At 43.8% G+C, this 20320-nt stretch overlaps 1 protein-coding gene across 1 annotated transcript; it reads left to right on the forward strand.

The window, feature by feature from the left end:
• The first annotated feature begins 407 nt into the window (after window positions 1–407).
• LOC136460065 (uncharacterized) lies at window positions 408–6119 on the forward strand. Its single transcript, XM_066459904.1, has 5 exons — window positions 408–449; window positions 1220–1864; window positions 3102–3472; window positions 5695–5752; window positions 5833–6119. Exons 1-5 carry the CDS (start codon window positions 408–410, stop codon window positions 5845–5847), a joined length of 1131 nt encoding a protein of 376 aa, XP_066316001.1. The 3' UTR covers window positions 5848–6119.
• The last annotated feature ends 14201 nt before the right edge of the window (window positions 6120–20320 follow it).

The following is a 20320-nucleotide window of genomic DNA, read 5'->3' on the forward strand; positions in this document are numbered from 1 at the left end:
ATGCCCACCCTAATCACTTACCGAAGTTATGCATATGGACCACTAATCACTGACATTGGTTATGAACCCACGATAAGACATGTCCTCTCGAAGATCTTGACAGATAAACAACTTTATGTTTTTCATTTATGTGTTGCAGGGATTCCAATAGGTGTGTTGATGTTGGATTGTGATCCACATCACACACTAGCAAGGGCTAGCTCGCCCGAGGTTTCAATCAACCTTCAACACACAGCAAAGAACTCCGATCGACTAAACCGATCTAGATACCTGTTAGACTGATGTAGAGCCTGTCCAACACTGCAAAAGTCTAGGAACGCCTCCTGGGAGGACTCGTCGGGGAGGAACACGCCTAGGGTTGTTCTAGACCAACAAGACCGCCTAGAACGCCATTGGATCTCGCAGAGATGCAACAAATAGCAAAGGGGTTGGAAAAGGGTAAAAATAAGGTAATAGATGTGAAAAAAGACGATCGGATAGATGAGAACTCAATCGGCCATGATTCTCTCATGTATATAGAGGGGGGTGGTCTTATCCCAATAGAAAACCCCTCCAAACCTTATTTTTTTAAGTTTCCTACGAGTTTGGAACAACCCAAATCGGAATCTAAAAGTCAGATCCAAAACAAGCCCATCGGTAGTACTGGTTTGGGTCGGTAGTACCGACGTCCAGGTCTTCGCCAATTGTCGGTAGTACCAATATTAACCGGTACTACCGGTGTTGAGGCATTTTCTTGAAAGCATAACTATTCCATTTGGACTCCGAATTGAACGTTCTATATATGTTTTTTTTACCATCTTGACGAGAGGAACGCAATGGCGATATCCACTTGTTATTTTGACAACTTCATAAAATGGATAATTTTGGTTGTCAACAGGTTGCAAGGTGACACCTAAAGTAGAATGAAGGCTCGTGTGGACCATCTTTTGATATAGATATAGATATTAAGTAAGTAATATATGTTTAAGCGTTCTATGTTTAAGAAAATAGAACAAGGTTAAGCGTCCTATGTTTGTGCCATATTTGTTTAAGTGAATACAAGTATATCACATATGTTTAAGTGTGAAATGTGTTTAAGTGAATAATAAGTTCAAGTGAACGCGTGTTGGTGAACTTAACAAAAATAAACAGTAAACATATGTGTCATGTGTGCCATATAGATTTACATATATCTATCATATATATGTTTATATTTGAATGAAGACCAAAATGAGCCCAGCAAAATCCTAGCCGAATCCTAGCCACCTCGCGCCGCCGCTGCTCGCGCCAAGTCCCCCGCCGAGCAAAATCCCCGCAGCCCAATTTTCCACCGCCCGACAACTCCACCGCACTGCCGCCCGACTCCCCGCCATCCGTCCTCCCAAATCCCCCGTCGCCCTACCCCCCCACGCTAGACTGCCCACCCTATAGAAGCTCCTCCGCACGGCCGCCAAAATCCCATATCTCCCTACTCCCCCACGCCGCAAGACTCCCCGGCCTTGCCCGGCTGTCGATCGAAGTAGCAGCAGTCTGCCGGCTGGGAAGAACGGCGTCACGACGGTCCCTGCCGTGCCCCTGTGCGTCCTCCAAGCACCAGCAGGGGCTGAAGCAGCAGCAGGACCGCACCGCCCTACTCTCCCTGCGCCGCAAGACCCCTCCGTGCCGCCTTACTCCCTCTCCGCTCTGCAAGAAGAAGCAAGCAGCGAGAGCCGAAGAAGAGAAGCAGAGGATCCCCTGCTTAGCCGTGGATACAGTGCATGGCGGCGATGGCGCCGTGCGCGCTCACGGCAAGCGCCGCGCCACCGCGGATCGGAGGGAGTTCGCCCAATGGTCGAAGGCTGACCTGTTGTCATCCTCCCCGGTGCCCTCGCCCACCAAGTGCAAGGTGAGCTTGAGCAAGGACCACCTCTCCACTACAAGTGCTCCGTGGTGCACCCCATATGTTTGATTAAATTACTCAATCAGGACAATTTGATTTGCTCTTTATTTTTTTGACTGTGTACACATGTACTTTATTTGGTTTTAATTGCATACAAGTATAGGATTTGGATTTTATTTTTTATTCTATATGTTCTTCCAAAAACTTAACCAGTCCCAGGCTGGATAGAGCAAATCAGTGAGACAAACATAGCGACACTTGTCACTCACCTTTGAAAGCAAATTGTTGGCAGCCTGTTCCATTCCATCTGAAGCACTTGGTCATAATAAGGCTTAATGTTAAATGGCTTCTTTGGCAGAATGTACCTATTATGTGCTGCGTGGTGCCACCCAGCTAATTGGTTGAAGTAGATGGCAAATTAAACTACCTCTATGATGAGTTATGCATGACATATATTGCTAAAAAAAGTTCTCTATGACAGGTCAATATGAATGGATTGGAGCTGCTACTGTGTGTTTTGTGTGTTTGCAGCTGTGTACCTTTGCATAATTTTGACTATGTATATGTGCCATGTTCGCTTGGCTGATAAGTCATGGCTGAAAGTACTGTTGCCTGATTTGTTGTGAGAGAAAAATATTGTTCGTTGGCTGAAAAAATACGGCTTATAAGCCAAGCGAACAGGGCGATGACTGTTTGATGGGTGCAAATCTCAGTTTTATTTGCGGGTAACTACCTGATGGGGTGCAAAACTCAGTTTGAACACCTTTGGTTTGTTGGATACTTACTGAGCCAGCAACTGCTCGAACAGGTTTGGTCAGTTTCACTAGGAACTGTTTACTACTTGATTGTCTTATTAATACAACTAGATAGCTAGCAACTCATTTAGCCATTACTTTCTTTAGCTGAATTATTTTGCACATATTTAATGGATGTGCACTACTCATGTCGTTCATCACATTAATTTAGAATTATGTGATGACAAATGAAAACTACACGTCCCTTGTTTCTTGATTTGGCAACAGCTTGGCCTCTGTAATCCATTCCCACCTTAGCCCCTACCTTTGATGTGTAGTGTCATTCTCTCTAGTATACCTGCTAGATGATTGATTTTTTACACTGCTGTCTTCTTCATCCCTAGCCTAAATTATTTTTTGTCTTGAAAAATAGGACTAAGACAATAAAATGTTGCTTCAGTTCTCTTACATTTCTTAAAAGTATTGACTGGTCTTTCATTTGGACGCAGGAGCTCAACAGTAAAGGAAGTGTGTTGTCACGTGCTTGCTCTTCGTATCAATTCCAAATTTCCTTGAATTTTTTCAGCCGCTGCCATCTGCGCGCTCGCAATGACAAAATCGCTGTGCCGTGCACGCTCACCGCCCAATCCTCCGAATCATGCCTGCCCTCCAAATCACGCTGCCGCCCTCCAATCCGCTGTCCACCCCAAACCTCACGCCACCCCGCCGCACTCACCTCCCTCCCTGGCTTCTCTACCTTTCTGGCGACGTTCCCTCCCTCTCTGGCGGACATGGCGGTGGCAGCGACGATGGTGAGCTCGGCGGGCTCCCTGCTGGCGATGCTGCATGAGGCGGTGCCATCTTCTCCTACCTCTATGTCGTACGTGTGCATTCTTCAGGTCATCTTCCCTATTTCCAGCTTACTTTCTCTTGCGTGCTATGCCTGCTAGTTGTTTGAGGAAATGACACTAAGGATCTGCTCGAGTTTTTCTCTGATCTTTTGATGCTGCTGTGGGTGACGTTTTTTTAAATGTCCAGCAGTTTTTGTGCACTTGTTGATGGTCAATCTTGTTCAGTTTCTGCTATTCTATGCACCGAGACGTGCAAATTTACTTGTACTCAGGATGCCCGAATTGTCAGATGGGGACATACATGGCGACCAAGCAGGATCCCTCGATATATTCCTCGGTAGTAATTAACCTTGCTAAATGCAGTCAGGTATTGCTATACAGGTTCAAGTAAAAGAATTCAACTTGTGTTAGAGAATGTAATTAATTTTAGGCTTCAAACAACATTTCCATGCTTCAAGTTTGCCCTTACAGTGGATGAGTGGATCCAAATCATGCTTTGGCATTTAGATATATGTTTGGTATGACTGCTAGTTAAAAAAAAGGTGGAGATCTTTGTGTAGTGGTTGCCAGTTCGTTTGTTCATGTGAACTTATATACAAAATGTTGATCAGAACTTATCATTGTTCTTAGAGTTATCAGATTAGGCTTCCACTAGAAAAGGCAGGAAACCCCTCTTAAGTTTATCAGAGTAGTGCACTGATGGATGAAAATCTCTAATGGAGCAATAGAACAAGACATCAGGCATGTGTCTTAGTTACATTGGTCTTCTTTATAAACACAGGAGACTAACCCTCCACATGTTTGTTGAAATGCCTATTATGAAATACATATGTGACTGTCATTAAGGTCATTTAAAATTTGCAAATCTGGAATGGGACCAAGTTGGTTTGTAGTATTTGAGAGATGTTGGTGTTTCAGCTTTTTTTTTTAGAACGTGTCCGTTGACAGATGTTTCAGCTTCTAGGTCTTGGTTTCATTTTTCTAGATGGGATTGCATCATTTATTTGTCAATTCAAAATGGAAAACAGAAAAGACACCACCTTGATTTATGCAAGGCCTGGGCTCTCAAGTTATTTACTAAACATTAATTATTGAGGAATTTGGTGGTCTTGCTTTTAATAAAGCACCGTGGAGGAGTGCAGCAGCATCGACAAGGGACAAGGGTGACAAGCACAGGAGACATCAGCCGTGAGAGGACTGTCGTTGATTTCTATGTTTATCCTATCTGATTATTCTTGGAAAAGTGCAATTATTTCATATATTTATTGATGTCCCTTTATTTTCTTTGTATCCTAGTGTGTAAAGGGCTGTGGACTAGTAAATGATCTGACATGAAAAAGCTTGCTGTAAGGGTCTGTTTTTGCTTGGCCTGCATGCCAAGTGCTATAAAAATTGTGCCTGACGTTTCTGTCAACATCTGAAATAACACACAAGGGCTAGGAAAAGTTATCTTACTCTAGGTAAGTTGAATTGTAAATTAGGTTCAGAGTTACATGGTGGTTGCTGTAATTGAGACTGCAAAAGAATACCACCCTGTCACATGCAGACCACTGAGTTACCACAACAGCGAGGCTCTTGATTCACTAACAATAATGCTGATTCTCAAGCAGTAAGTAGAAAAGATGAGCACCAGTAGGTGTGCTGATATAGCAGGTGCAATTCTCATCTTAAACCATATATTCTATTTTTTTCCTGTGTTTGTTGTTTTTTATAACATGCCCATAGTGTGAGTGGCTTGACAACAAACATGTGGCCTTTAGGGTATGCTTACTGAATCCATAAGTAGCAGAGCAGTTTCGATGTGTAGTTCTGAAAACCCTTGAAATTTGGAAGTACTTTCTGGTACATTATAATCCTATTCCTTGTCGGTGTCTATTTTGCACCGATAGGGGGTTTTCTCTTCAGTAGTGGCAATGCATTGCTATTGATGTGTTCTCTGCAACAGACTTTGGGGCATGTTCTTTTTCTCTTCTATCATAGTGATTTACTTCTAATGGTTACTAAATGAGTAGCACTCTTGGTCCTACATGGTCTGTTTTTTTTACGGCAGTCCTACATGGTCTGTTAACCTACATTGCCTTTTGTTAATATAATATTATTTTCTATGGAGTACACTTGAATATTACTCCCTCTACTCCAAATTATTTACTATATAGCTTTTCGTATTTATCTAGACTTAATGTATATCTAGGTACGTAGCGAAGCTAGTATTCATAGTGTCATAACTAAGAGCCTTTAGTTGTTACACTAGATTTGCATGTGGAATTTTTCTTCATGAGGAGCTTATCTATCACCTAATGCCATTGATGGTTAGTTCTTGCAATTTCATCCTTGTATTTCTATGTGTACTGTACTGGTACTGATCAGCTAATAGTTTCCTATGTCGCAGCCTTCCATTGGGTAATAGGCTTCAAGCTCGAGGCAGGACTCTGCAGTAGATGATCTTCTGGCCACTGAGTGCTCACTGTAGCAGGTAGGCCAATGCAACATGAACGCATGGCAGAAAATGTGCCAAATTGTCTATGTATTCACAAAGAAAGAATGACTTGATACCACTTGATTGGATAGTTGATAGGACCAAGATAGCTCATGACAAGAGAAGAGCTGAATACATTAAACATGCCACTTCTGTATGGGCATCCAAATATAGTTCTGTTGTGATTCTGCTATTGGAAAATTTTATTAATTCTATAATGAAATTTATATATCACTCAGTAATTTTAAATCAAACAATTACATTTTGATGTAGCACGCAAATATATTTACATGTGACACTTTAGATGATCGATCAGCTATTCCAATTTAATCCTAATTGGTCTCACCAAAGCGTCCTGATGATCATGGGCATTGCCATTTCTTGTTCTCTAGTAACACAATCACGTACCACAGTAGGGGATTGATGCACAATGCCCTTGCACACCCACATGTCGCAATACAATAAGGAAGTGTTGCAATACAAAAACATACTGCAACAAACAAACTATTCTATGGCAACCAAACATACCTGTGGCAATAGCAACATACTGTTACATCGCTTTAGATATTTAGTTGCAATAAACAAATACTTATTGCAATGGTCGTGAGAAATATTACAACTAAATAAAATTGTGGCAATAACAACATACATTTGCATCACTTTAGATATTGAGTTGCAATAAGTAGCTACCTAATTGCAATGGTCCTGAGAAATATTACAACCCAACAAAACTGTGGCAATAATTTCAAGCAATGGCAATACTGTTCTATATGGTTGCAAAAGCACCAGACAATTGCAACGCCAATCAATACTAATGCAACGTAATGTCATCGTGGCAATATTTTGAACCTATAACAACACTATTCAAAAAAGGGTTGCTATGCGTCTCACCTCTTGCAACGCTGAACGAAAAAATTGCAGTGCGCTATTTTTGTGGCAACACAGTCCCTCTATTGCCACCTTTTTGGACAAATGTTGCAAAATACACCCCTATTACAACACAATTTGTGGTGATGCAAATGGCGTCAAGTGGCAATAGGGTCGAAATCTTGTAGTGGGTGGTCATGGTGGTCACCGCCGCTAGCGGCGGTAGTACTTTTGGCTGCTTGTGACCTTCATTGGAACCTGACATCTCTGATACTAGATTGGTAGGACTTAGGGAATAACAGAGGCTCTAGAGGGAGTAGCGTTGGATGATTGGTAGTTAGGGCTCGTCAGCATGAGGGTGCCATGACGACCATTAGGGGATTACACCGACCATTAGGGACCCTAGGCCCATAGATTTATCTTCGTTAATGTTTATTTCCAATTTCCCCATAAAAAGGATCTTGATTGATTTGTTAGGGAGGATAAATATCCAAAGTAAGTTGTCGGCATATCGCTCGTAACAAATCCTTATTAATAAGGAATGGCTTTTAAAGGGGGCCACCTTACGGGCCAGGCCTCTTTCTGACCTGATAACTAGTGTCGCCTCCCCACCCAGCTCTATCAGCAGGCCCCTTCTTTGGCAATAGTTAAGAAGGTCTCTCATGGCCAAAGTCTTATTAAACCCTTCTCTATCATTGAATTCAGCCTTCGGGGTCAACCCAGTGGCTTCTGTGAGGAAGGCGACGCATGATTAGAATAATCAAGCAAGACCTAGGGGCCATGTTGGCAACAGCCGCCCAAGCCTTGTTTTACGGTCTTGAAGGGGTCTAAGCCTAAGTGCAAATCTAAAATGGGATATTGTTTAATAAATTTCATTTATAGATAGATATCTAATCTCATATACCTGGTTTGTAGTGTTATTGTTTTAAATGCTTGCAGACATGTAATGGATTCCCACACAATCTTCAAATCTGCATTTAATTATGGTGTTGCCATATCCTAGCTGTCCAAAAAAATCTTTGTTTCTATATAAGATCAATCCATGGTCAAGCATTTCGCATTGTGTGCAACACCTCTAGTCGTGATCATTTTCTAGCCACACCACTCCATGGCAACTAGTAAAGCTGCCGCTGCCCATAGCACCGTCCCTATCGCTGCCATCGAATATCGTGGCATAGCAAGGCTACCAAGTGGCAAGTGGCGCAGTTACATCGTCAATCGAGATGGCTGGTCTTTTGATGTTGGTGATTTTGGGACAGCAGAGGAAGCAGCACTCGCACATGATCGGGCCATACTTGCCATCCTAGGACCAAACACATCTGCAATGATGCTCAACTTCCGAGCCGCATTCAGCGACACAGAGCTACGGTTCCTACATGGTCGCCATGCACCGGCGAGGCCCACAGGTGTCATCGCCATGGTGCATATGAGTGGAGATGGCAGCTATGATGCCGAGCTTGCTCAGTTCTCAGTGCGTGCATTCGATGCATACATGGACCCTGAGCTAGCACTCGATGTGGCCAACTTCCGTCTTGCACATGGTGACATGCTACACCGTCTGAAGGAGGAGGCTACTGCCACAATTGGCACCAATGCCAACCAAGTGGCACGTGCTAAGGCGGAGCTGGATGTTGAGAGGAAGGCGTTTGTGGAGGCCGCTAGAAACAAGGCCACTAACAAGACTTGGGTTGAGACATACCACAAACGACAACAACAAACTGGTCGGACATTAGAGGACGAGAACAGGTGGCCTCAGGTATTACCCATTGCCGATGTCCATGTAGATTGGTTCCCTGGAGAAGAGCTAATCTACATGCCTCATGGCAGTAGCCATGTCGATGAGATGATCCTAGGAAACACCCCAATCAAGAACACCAAACCAGATGCATGCATGCCAGATGATTTTTTGATTTGATGCTAGCTCAAGTGTGGTCAACAGATGTTGCTGTGTATCACTTGGGTTATAGCTGTTGTTTTGTACCATTCTTTTATCGCAATGCAGAATTCAGACTTTAAATTGTTTTGCTACCTATTTTCTCTCCTAACACTACATTTTAGGTGATTGAAATCAAGTTTGTAGTTGATAGTGTGAACACGATAATGGAGAATCTCATCCTACAAAAAATATGTCAATAAAAACATCAAACGTGTTTATATACATGCCAACATAGGAAAAAGTGCAAATCAATTTCCATAGAAGTGTCTAACCATCTTAAAATGCTTTTTTGTCATGGGGATGAAATAGGAATCCATTTCTAGTATTAAAAAAGGGGCTTAAGAGTTTCTACCCTTGTTTTCAAGCAAAATAGTGATTTTACCCTCGTTTTTTAAACTTTGTGAATTTACCCTTGTATTTTTGAACTAAAGGAAGAGTCTACCCCTACTCCGTGAAGTCCAGTTAACGGCGTTAACTTTTGGACGAATAGACAAGTTTGCCCATGTAATTTTACCCCTATTTTGTTAATGAACTTTATGATTTTACCCTAATTTCAATATTAAAGTTTTGACAAATTTAGTAGGGACGTTGGCAATAAAATTAAACATAAATATATGCAGTCTTTTTAGTATTATAAATCTGTGCAAATTTGTCAAAAGTTATAATATCCCTTTCGTTACATGTACAACAAAGTTTCAATAGATAACTAGTTAACCCAGATTCAGCAAATGAAACATCATTAGGTACGAATAGGCCCAAAAGCTAATGACGGTTCAGACTTGTATCTTGTTCTTCCTACGAACGTATTTAGACTTCAACAGCAGGACCTTCGAGTCTTCAACCTTGCAACCATGGCTACGCAGCAACTCAGGGTGGGTATCCACGGCGCCCTACCCGCTGCCTAGATCTACCGCCGCGCCCTGCCTGCTACCTAGATCTGACGGCAAGCCACACCTGGCATGCATACCTAGCCTGCCCGCTGTCCGCACAAGCCCGCGCGCGAGGCTGTGTGAGCTGCGACGAACCGCTTAGCTTGCCTGGGAGCATGAGCCGATGTCGGGGCCACTGCTAGGCCGGGACACGCCGCACCACGCGCCGCCACCTTTGCCTTGCTAGGGTTACGGGATTGAACCAATGTGCCGCTTTGGGACTTGGGAGTGAACGGAGGCGGGCTCAATGTAAAGAGGTAAGGGGTGCTTTGGTCTTTTTGAGTGGTCACGTTTTGTTTTTTCATTTGTTTCATGGTTTAATGTAGAAAAAAGTAACACCGTCAGAAAATGGGGGTAAACAGCAACTTCAAATGAAAATCATAGGGTAAAATCACAAAGTTAAAAAAACAGAGGTAAAATCATAATTGCACTCTACTGCAGGGGTAGAAACACCAAATTCCCTAAAAAATATTATGCACATAATATTTTTCTATAAGAATCTATTTATGTCATATTGTAATCATAACATCAAGAACTTCTCTCTCTCCAAACTCTAGCTGGGGTATAAGTCAAACATCCATTTCCATTGCCACCCACCTACAGTAGCTACAATAGCCAATAGTGATGCCATGTGCTGGCCATCCACATCATCCATCTTTCCCTTATTATTCATTTGTCGGGTTCATAAACCCGGGGTCCCTCATGGACCAGCTTTCCAGCAAAGGCTCGGCCCAGCAGACAACGTTGTGAACCAACGCGCAACTCTTGGGCTGGCCCAAGAGTCTAAACGACAGGCTAGAAGGGCGATCCAATCTCTGACCAGAAGGCCTGGCCGAGGAGGAACGATGCCCGCTTTCGACTCCGGCCCACCTCTCTGACCGGAGCGTTCACTTCGATCTCTAGCCCGCCTCCGGATGGCCTCTCCGACCGGAAGGCCTGGCCAAAACACCACTTCCAACTCTGACCCGCTTCTTTGACCAGGAAAACACCGAACCCCTGCTTACAGCTCCTCTCTGACTGGCGCAATCAGAGCCGACTGGGACTGACCGACCGGGGACGCCTGCTCGGTAAAAACCAGGAAACAGACGGAGAAAGTAAGGCAGGGCACACAAGTCAAACCGCAATACCAAGGACCATACCCTATACACCTGCAGGACAGTACCCTACGACCTTCTTGGCATAACAAAACCCAAGCAGTGTTGTAGGCGCTGACATTTTCCCCTACAGTGTTGTGGGCGCCATCAACTCTCATACCAGACAAATACGGTAAGGCTCCCCCACGTGCCTCTGAGGCATCAACAGTGTTGTGGGCGCTGGTATTTACCGTACCAAGCGAACACGGTAAAACCCCTCACATGCCTCTGGGCATCAACAGTATAGCAGGCACCGACATCTACTATGCCGAAAGAAGACGACACAACCTCCCACATGCATTTGACATTAAACAGTGACATTAACAGTGTTATGGTAGCCTACAATCATCTTGTACCCGACGGCATGGGCAACAAGACTTAGCATATGTACTCTCTCTCTCTCTTGTAAGGCCATCCCCTTCATCTATAAAAGGGGATGCGCTCTCTCCCAAAAAGATTGATCAGTTCACCTACATTGATTCACCCTCTGTAACTTTAGACACTCTAAAGTTATACCGAGCACATGCTCGAACACTTAGCACATAGCAGGGCTCCCGTCACTCTCGGCCCTTCAGACCAGAGTCCGACCGGACCTCTTGTACCCCCATCTTTCTCCCTTCCGTTTGTAACCCCACAGCAAACTTCGAGCACCTGGGCTCAGGAATAAAGTCACCGACCGACTCAAACTGGACGTAGGGCACGTTGCGTGAACCAGTATAATCCCTGTGTCATTGAGTGCTAGGCCACCTCCGATCACAACGTACAACAAAACTATAAATATTTATGTGTTGGTCACTTTCTACACCGACAGCTGGCGCCGTCCGTAGGGAAGACACTATACGTTCAACACTTTTTGGTCATCGGATGACCCACTTTTCCACCACCTTCGCCATGGCGGGCTCAAGCGATACGACTCTCTTCGGCTCACTAGAGTTTTCCACACTCCCACCTATTGGGATACGGGTCCCACCCATCTTTGAGCCATCCTAGGCCTTTCTCTTTGGAAGCCTGGACTTCATCACCGATCGGCTCGGTGTACTACACCTCCGAGAGGAGGCAACCATCTCGGTGCCCTTCAGAGGGGCGCCCTCCGTCGGTTCTGGGACACCCAATGACTTCAACGATGAGGCACCTACGCTTCATTCTAAGCAAACACTCTGCTCAAACCCCATTGTGAGTAATGTACATACTATTATTTACTCACTATTTGCTATCTTCCGCCGATTATCCGGAGGGACCCTGTTGTCCCTACCGCGATCACCATGCGACTGGGTCCCCTATGGCCTCGTGTCCCCTATGGATGCGTACGCTCAGGGGCTTCAAAGGATGCCGGTGCCGCCCCCTCTCATGTCCATATTCGTGGGGATGGCGAGCTATGCTCCCACCTGTTTCCTCGACCTCATGGATGACGATGTTGAGAGTGACGGCTCTAGCATTGATGACATGGCACCTAGCCACCGTCCATCGCAGGAGTGCGCTATGGTGGACGCTCTGGGATAGCCGCCGGTGGTAGCAGAGTCCTTGCAAACTCACACCCCTCTAGACCCTTGTGCGGGGACCCTCGCGCTCACACGAGAGCACGGCGAGGAGCTACTACAACGGCAGCAGAACCAGCCACCACCTGTGCCGGCACGCTCGGAGCACCACGTTGTGCCCCATGCGCATAAACCGGCGAGCAGCGCATGGGGTCACACCTGCCAGCTCCAACGCAACATCATGGACGGGGGAATGATCCCCCATAGTTCGCTCAGGCTGACCAGAACATCGCCGCTATGGCAATGCTTCTACGTGGCCTTCTCTAGCCGAACGACCCCTAGGAACAGGCGATCCACTGGAACCTTCGGGCACTGGTGGAAACCGCCACCATTCAATAGGTGGAGAGCCCCGCATCACGACACCGACTCGTGGCCTCTCTCCCCACTAGGGGAGTGGGGATGCACCAAACGAATTGCTCCACCCGCTCACCACTACAGTCGCTGAGCGCGACATAGGAGGCCGCATCTGCGCCTTAGCTTGACTTGGCGCCCGCTCTGCACTGACCGCCTGTATGCGAGCGGCTCAGGCCAAACCAAGACGCTCGCAGCGTCATCAGCAACTGGCATTGGTCCTGGCATGATGATGACATCCATCGAGCGACAGTGATGGCAGGCGACACAGACCCTGGCTAGACCATCACGAGGAGTGGTGAAACACACCCCAGGCGTGGTCGTCGGCCGGACGACCGGAGTCCCAGCCCGGATGGCCCAGGACCACGGGCCTTTGCTCGATGCATCCAGAGAGCGCCGCTCCCGCAATGCTTCAACGGAGGCCGAGGCAAAGGCAAGGCCAAGCGTGAGGATCTGGACGAGGGCCCTGAAAGGTCCTAGTATGGCTAGAGGGGGGGGTGAATAGCCTATTTAAAAATCTACAAATCAACTAGAGCAATTTGATTAGTATGACAAATAGCGTAATGCAAACTTGCTCTAGCTCTACAAGGGTTGCAAGCCACCTATCCAACAATTCTAGTTGCAATGATTACTAAGGCACCCAAACTTGCTATGTAACTACTCACTGAGAGCTCTCAATCTTGCTACTCTAAGGAGCTCAACTAGATGAATGTAAATGATAAAGCAAGCTCTCAATTCTAATTACACTAAAGAGCTTGTATCAACTAGTTTGCAAGAATGTAAATAGGTGAGTGGGGTGATTATACCGCCGTGTAGGGGATGAACCAATCACAAGATGAAGATTAAGCCAATCACCGGGAGAATGCAAATGACAAGAGACAACCGATTTTTCTCCCGAGGTTCACGTGCTTGCCAACACGCTAGTCCCCGTTGTGTCGACCAACACTTGGTGGTTCGGCGGCTAAGAGGTGTTTCACAAACCTCGTCCACACGATAGGACACTGCAAGAACTGACCCACAAGTGAGGTAACTCAATGACACAAGCAATTTACTAGAGTTACCTTTCGGCACTCCGCCGGGGAAGGTATAACTCCCCTCACAATCACCGATGATGGCCATGAACAATCACCAACTCGCGCCAATCCTCCACCGCTGCTCCAACCGTCTAGGTGGTGGCAACCACCAAGAGTAACAAGCGAAATCCGCAGCGCAACACGAATACCAAGTGCCTCTAGATGCAATCACTCAAGCAATGCACTTGGATTCTCTCCCAATCTCACAAAGATGATGAATCAATGATGGAGATGAGTGGGAGGACTTTGGCTAAGCTCACAAGGTTGCTATGTCAATGAAAATGTGCAAGAGTTAGAGCTACAACTGGCCATGGAGCTTAAATAGAAGCCCCCATGGAATAGAGCCATTATACCCCTTCACTGGGCAAAACGCGCTCTGACCGGACCCTGGACTCAGCGTCCGATCCACTAATTTATGTCACGTGTCACTCTGAGTTAAAACTAAATCGTCAGATCATAACGGCTAAGTGCTGACTGGACGCTCCGGCTAAACTGACTGGATGCTAGAGCCTCAACGTTCGGTCGAGTATAGTAAGGGTCTAAATCTGTTTTTCCTCATCCGGACGCGTCCGGTCCACCTTGACCAGACACAACCCAGCGTCCGGTGGTATACCCTAGCTACTGTACCGCCAAGTCAGCGTGACCGGACGCAGGCAGTCAGCGTCCAGTGCATTCAGATCCAGCGTTCGGTCACTTGATTGACGCTGGCATCTCCTCTGTCTTCTTCACCCTTGCTCAAATGTGCTAACCACCAAGTGTATCACCTTGAGCACATGTGTTAGCATATTTTCACAAATGTTTTCAAGGGTGTTAGCACTCCACTAGATCCTAAATGCATATGCAATGATTTAGAGCATCTAGTGGCACTTTGATAACCGCATTTCGATACGAGTTTCACTCCTCTTAATAGTACGGCTATCTATCCTAAATGTGATCACACTCACTAAGTGTCTTGATCACTAAAACAAAATGGCTCCTACATTTTATACCTTTGCCTTGAGCCTTTTGTTTTTCTCTTTCTTCTTTTCCAAGTTTAAGCATTTGACCATCACCATTGTCATGATCTTCGCCATTGCTTCATCACTTGGAGTAGTGCTACCTATCTCATAATCATCTTGATAAACTAGGTTAGCACTTAAGGTTTCATCAATTAACCAAAACCAAACTAGAGCTTTCAATCTCCCCTTTTTTGGTAATTGATGACAACCCTTATACAAAGATATTAATTAAAGTACATTTGAATCCATGTTGCTTGCCCAAGCATATTTACCATGTGTGAAGGATATGGGCAAGTTTCATGAACTCCATATGATAGCAATTGCTCCCCTACATATGTGCTAAGAGTTTAGATTGAAGCTTGCACATATGCTTAGATAGGAAATATAGGAGTCAATTTCTACCAAATGATGCTAAGGTATAAGAGATGGGCCTTTGAAGCATGATACCAATCGGAGTGCACCATTTTACCATCCTTAGCACCATTAGTAACTAGACATACACAAAAACTAGAATACCCCATGAGATCAATATTACAAATAAGGGTCTAGTTTCCATAGAACGAACATAAGTCTAGTTACTTTAGCCTACGCATGCTAGTTTTTCATTTCATCATGCAAACCTATAACTAGCATACACCACACAAGCATGGATATTTGAAATTAAAACTTATGTCATGCAAGCAAACATATGGAATGCACATACAAGTTCATGAGCTTGCTCCCCCTATTTGCATGCTCCAAATTTTAATTGATCCCCTTCCTTTGTCATATATTATTTCTCCCCCTTTGTTTCACTATCTTTGTACACTATTTCTCCCCCTTTGTCATCAATGAACACAAAGGCTTAAAGTATAAATAGGGTAGGATTATTAATGTCAACAATTTGCCCAAAAGGTGGCCTCAAATTATGGATATGTTGGGGTGAGACCATGTGAAATGAGGATCATTTTTCCAATTTGGTTCAATCTAGATTACTTGCAAAAGATATTTAACTCGGTTTGATCCAAGGACAAGCTTCTTCACACCTCCAAATAAGGGTTATCTTGTACCATGTTGAGTTAAACACTTATAGCTCATTTTCTAAATCAAACACTAGGTTTACAAGCCCACAAACATGTCATATGCTACCACTAGATCATTTCAAACATACAAGCAATAGTGGTACCATATAAGCATCAAATTCATTTGATTTTCATGAATGAGCCTAGGACATGATAGGAATGACTAAATGCACTAAACAAGTCCTTAGCAATGGATGGATGATATGTCAATCAACTTTACCTTGCTTTGCTCGAAGGAGAGGCATGTCATATAGTGGGGGGTGCATCAACACATATTGGAGAAGTCAAGTACGTTCAATTCATTCCTTAGCTTGTAAAACCTCTTTTCATCAAGTGGCTTGGTGAATATGTCGGCAAGTTGATCTTCGGTGCCCACACTCTCTATGCAAATGTCCCCTTTTTGTTGGTGATCTCTTATGAAGTGATGATGGACATCAATATGCTTTGTTCTTGAGTGTTGAACCGGGTTGTTGGTGAGCTTTACGGCACTTTCATTATCACATAGCAATGGCACTTGCTTGAATTTGATTCCAAAGTCACTCAAAGTAGCCTTCATCCAAAGTAATTGAGCACAACAACTACCGGCCGAAATGTACTCCGCTTCGGCGGTTGAAAGTGCTACACTATTTTGCTTCTTTGATGACCAAGACACAAGTGATCTTCCCAATAGTTGACATATGCCCGATGTGCTCTTTCTCTCAACTTTGCATCCCGCATAATCGGAATCCGAATATCTAATCAACTCAAATCTTGCTCCTTTGGGATACCATAATCCAACATGTTGTGTATGCTTCAAGTACCTTAATATTCTCTTAGTCGCTTTCAAATGACTTTCTCTTGGTGAGGCTTGAAATCTAGCACACATGCATACACTAAACATCACATCCAGCCTTGATGCGGTCACATAGAGTAGGCTTCCAATCATAGACCGATACATCTTTTGATCCACCATGTTGCCACTAGCATCACTATCCAAGCTTCCACTTGTCCCCATTGGTGTACTAATAGCTTTACTCTCATCCATGTCAAACTTCTTGAGCATGTCCTTGATATACTTGCCTTGACTCACAAATGTGACATTCTTCATTTGCTTGATTCAAAGACCAAGGAAGTAACTAAGCTATCCAATCATAGACATCTCAAACTCACTTGCCATCATCTTGCCAAACTCCTCACAAAATTCTTGATTTGTTGATCCAAAGATGATATCATCAACTTAGATTTGCATTACAAACAAGTCATTTCCAAGCTTCTTGGTGAAGAGAGTGGTGTCAACCTTTCCCATCTTGAATCCCTTAGAGAGTAGAAAATCCCTCAATCTATCATACCATGCTCTAGGTGCTTGTTTCAATCCATACAAAGCCTTTCTCAATTTATAGACATGGTTGGGTTTCTTCTCATCTTCAAAACCGGGAGGTTGCTCAACATACACAAGCTCATTGATGTACCCATTTAGAAATGCACTTTTCACATCCATTTGGTACAACTTGATGTTGTGGGCACAAGCATAAGCTAGCAAGATCCTAATTGCTTCCAATCTTGCAACCGGGGCATATGTTTCTCTAAAGTCAAGACCTTCAACTTGAGTGTAACCTTGAGCCACTAATCTTGCTTTGTTCCTTATTACTATCCCATCTTGATCTTGCTTGTTCCGAAAGACCCACTTAGTTCCAATCACATTATGATCCTTAGGCCTCTCAACTAAATCCCATACTTGGTTTCTTGTGAAGTTGTTTAGCTCTTCATGCATAGCATTGATCCAATCAACATTATTTAAAGCTTCATCTATCTTCTTAGGTTCAATGGATGACACAAATGAGAAATGCTCACAAAATGAAGCCAATCTTGATCTTGTTTGCACACCTCTTGAAATATCACCAATGATAGTGTCCAATGGATGATCTCTTGTAACATTGGTTGGTTGAAGCACTTGCATTAGATTGATTACTTGGTTGAGATGATGAACTAGCCATTTGTTGATCTTGCACATTGCCATCACTAGTGCTTGCTTGGATTTGATCATGAGAACCACTAGCTTGCACATTTGAGTTAGAGAGCACTTGATTCTTGTCATCTTCAATCACTTCTCTAGGCCTTAACTCACCAATGTCCATGTTCTTCATTGCATTGACCAATTGAGTTCCTCTTACATCATCTAGATTCTCATCTTCCTCTTGGGAACCATTTGTTTCATCAAACTCCACATCATGAACCTCCTCAAGAGTACCACTAGCCAAATTCCAAACTCTATAAGCTTTGCTAGTAGTGGAGTAACCAAGCAAGAAACCTTCATCACATTTCTTTTCAAACTTGCTCAATCTAGTGCATTTCTTCAATATATAGCATTTACAACCAAAAACCCGGAAGTATGCTATGTTGGGCTTTCTTGCATTCAATAGCTCATAAGGTGTCTTTTCCATCATGGGGTGACAATAGAGTCGGTTGCTATAGTAGCAAGCCATGTTGATTGCTTCGGCCCAAAATGAATGACTCACCTTGTACTCACTCAACATTGATCTTGCCATATCAATCAAGGTTCTATTCTTTCTTTCAACTAGCCCATTTGATTGAGGAGTATACTTGGCCGAGAATTGATGTCTAATTCCAAATTCATCACATAACTCATCAATTCTAGTGTTCTTGAACTCACTTCCATTGTCACTTCTAACTTTCTTGATTGTTGTTTCAAACTCATTGTGAATGCCTTTGACAAATGATTTGAATGTTGCAAACACATCACTCTTGTCAATAAGAAAGAACACCCATATGTATCTAGTGAAATCATCCATAATCACAAATCCATATTTGTTTCCACCAATGCTAGTGTATGTGGTTGGTCCAAACAAGTCCATGTGCATCAACTCAAATGCCTTAGATGTGCTCATCATGCTCTTCTTAGGATATGTATTACCAACTTGCTTTCCAGCTTGACATGCACTACATAGTTTGTCCTTCTCAAATGTGACATCTTTCAAGCCTCTAACTAAGTCATGCTTAATCAATTTGTTCAATTGTTTCATTCCAACATGATCAAGCCTTCTATGCCATAACCAACCCATGCTAGACTTAGTGATCAAACATGTTGACAATTGAGCTTCTCTAGCATTGAAATCAACTAAGTATAGATTCTCATATCTAAATCCTTTGAATATCAAGTTAGAGCCATCTACACTTATGATCTCTACATCATCCACACCAAATATGCACTTGAAACCAAGATCACACAATTGAGCTACCGACAATAGGTTGAAGTTCAAGCTCTCTATAAGTAGCACATTGGAAATGCTCAAATCATTAGATATTGCAATCTTACCAAGCCCTTTGACCTTGCCTTTGCCATTGTCACCAAATGTGATACTATCAATCCCATTGCTCTTGCTTTCATTGATTGAATTGAACATTCTTGAATCACCGGTCATGTGTTGTGTGCACCCACTATCAAGCACCCAATGCCTTCCTCTGGCTTTATAATTTACCTACAAAAGAAGATCAAATCTTTTTAGGTACCCAAACTTGCTTGGGTCCTTGTAGGTTAGTCACCAAGGACTTTGGTACCCAAATGGCCTTCTTCTTTGGGCCCACAATTGGTGTACCAATAAACTTAGCCTTCATACCATTGGCACCCTTATAAAGCATGTAACAAGAATCAAATTTGATTGAGGATACATTAGGTAGCTTGTTCTTGTTAGTCTTGCAATTTTGCTCTATATGCCCAACTTGCTTGCATCTATTGCAAAACCAACCATTGCCCTTCACAAAGCTAGCTTTGGGAGTGACAAAGGCCGCCTTGCCCTTCTTGGGGGTATATCCTAATCCCTCTTTGTTGAGAGAAAATCTTTGGCTACCCAAGCACTTTAGCAAGTGGGCTTCTCCACCATAGGCATTGCCTAAGGCACAAGTGAGCTCATTCACCTCCTTCTTGAGGGTTTCATTTTCCACCATAAGTGAGGCATCACAAGTGAGACCATCACTCAAGGGTAAAGTGGAAGTAGTAGTGCTACAAGAAGTGTTAGTGGGAGCAACAAAAATAGATTCATCAATAACAATAAGATCACATGTTAGTCCCACATCACATGATATGATCACTTGCTCCTTCTTGGCTTCCTCCACTTTGACTTGCTCAATGAGAGAGGAGTGAGCCTTTTCAAGCTTAGAGTGAGCTTTGCCAAGCTTCTCATGGGCTTCCATTAGCCTCTCATGAGTGCCATTGAGCTCATCAAAGGATTGCTCAAGAAATTTGACTTTCTTGTTCAATTCCTTGCACTCCTTTCTCTTCATCTCAAAGCAAGTATGCACTTGCTCACACATGTCCATGAGCTCCTCCTTGGAGTACTCCTAATCATCATCATCACTCCTACAAGCATCACTTTCACATTCATCATCATCACTCACATCATATTTTACCTTGGTAGGTTTTGCCATGAGGCACGTTGATGGAGTGTCGAAGATGGAGGGCTTGTTGTTGATGACGATGCTTGCTAGTGCTCTCTTGATAGATTTCTTGTCATCATCACTAGA

This window comes from Miscanthus floridulus, chromosome 1, assembly GCF_019320115.1.
Source record: "Miscanthus floridulus cultivar M001 chromosome 1, ASM1932011v1, whole genome shotgun sequence".
Lineage (NCBI taxonomy): Eukaryota > Viridiplantae > Streptophyta > Magnoliopsida > Poales > Poaceae > Miscanthus > Miscanthus floridulus.

Bases quoted from the DNA above. Each gene is read 5' to 3' on its own strand.
- LOC136460065 (XM_066459904.1), top strand. From the start codon at position 408: ATGCAACAAATAGCAAAGGGGTTGGAAAAGGGTAAAAATAAG. The intron at 1,865-3,101 runs GTGAGCTTGAGC...ATTTGGACGCAG, and splicing joins CCTCGCCCACCAAGTGCAAG to GAGCTCAACAGTAAAGGAAG. The intron at 3,473-5,694 runs GTACGTGTGCAT...TTGTTACACTAG, and splicing joins TCTTCTCCTACCTCTATGTC to ATTTGCATGTGGAATTTTTC.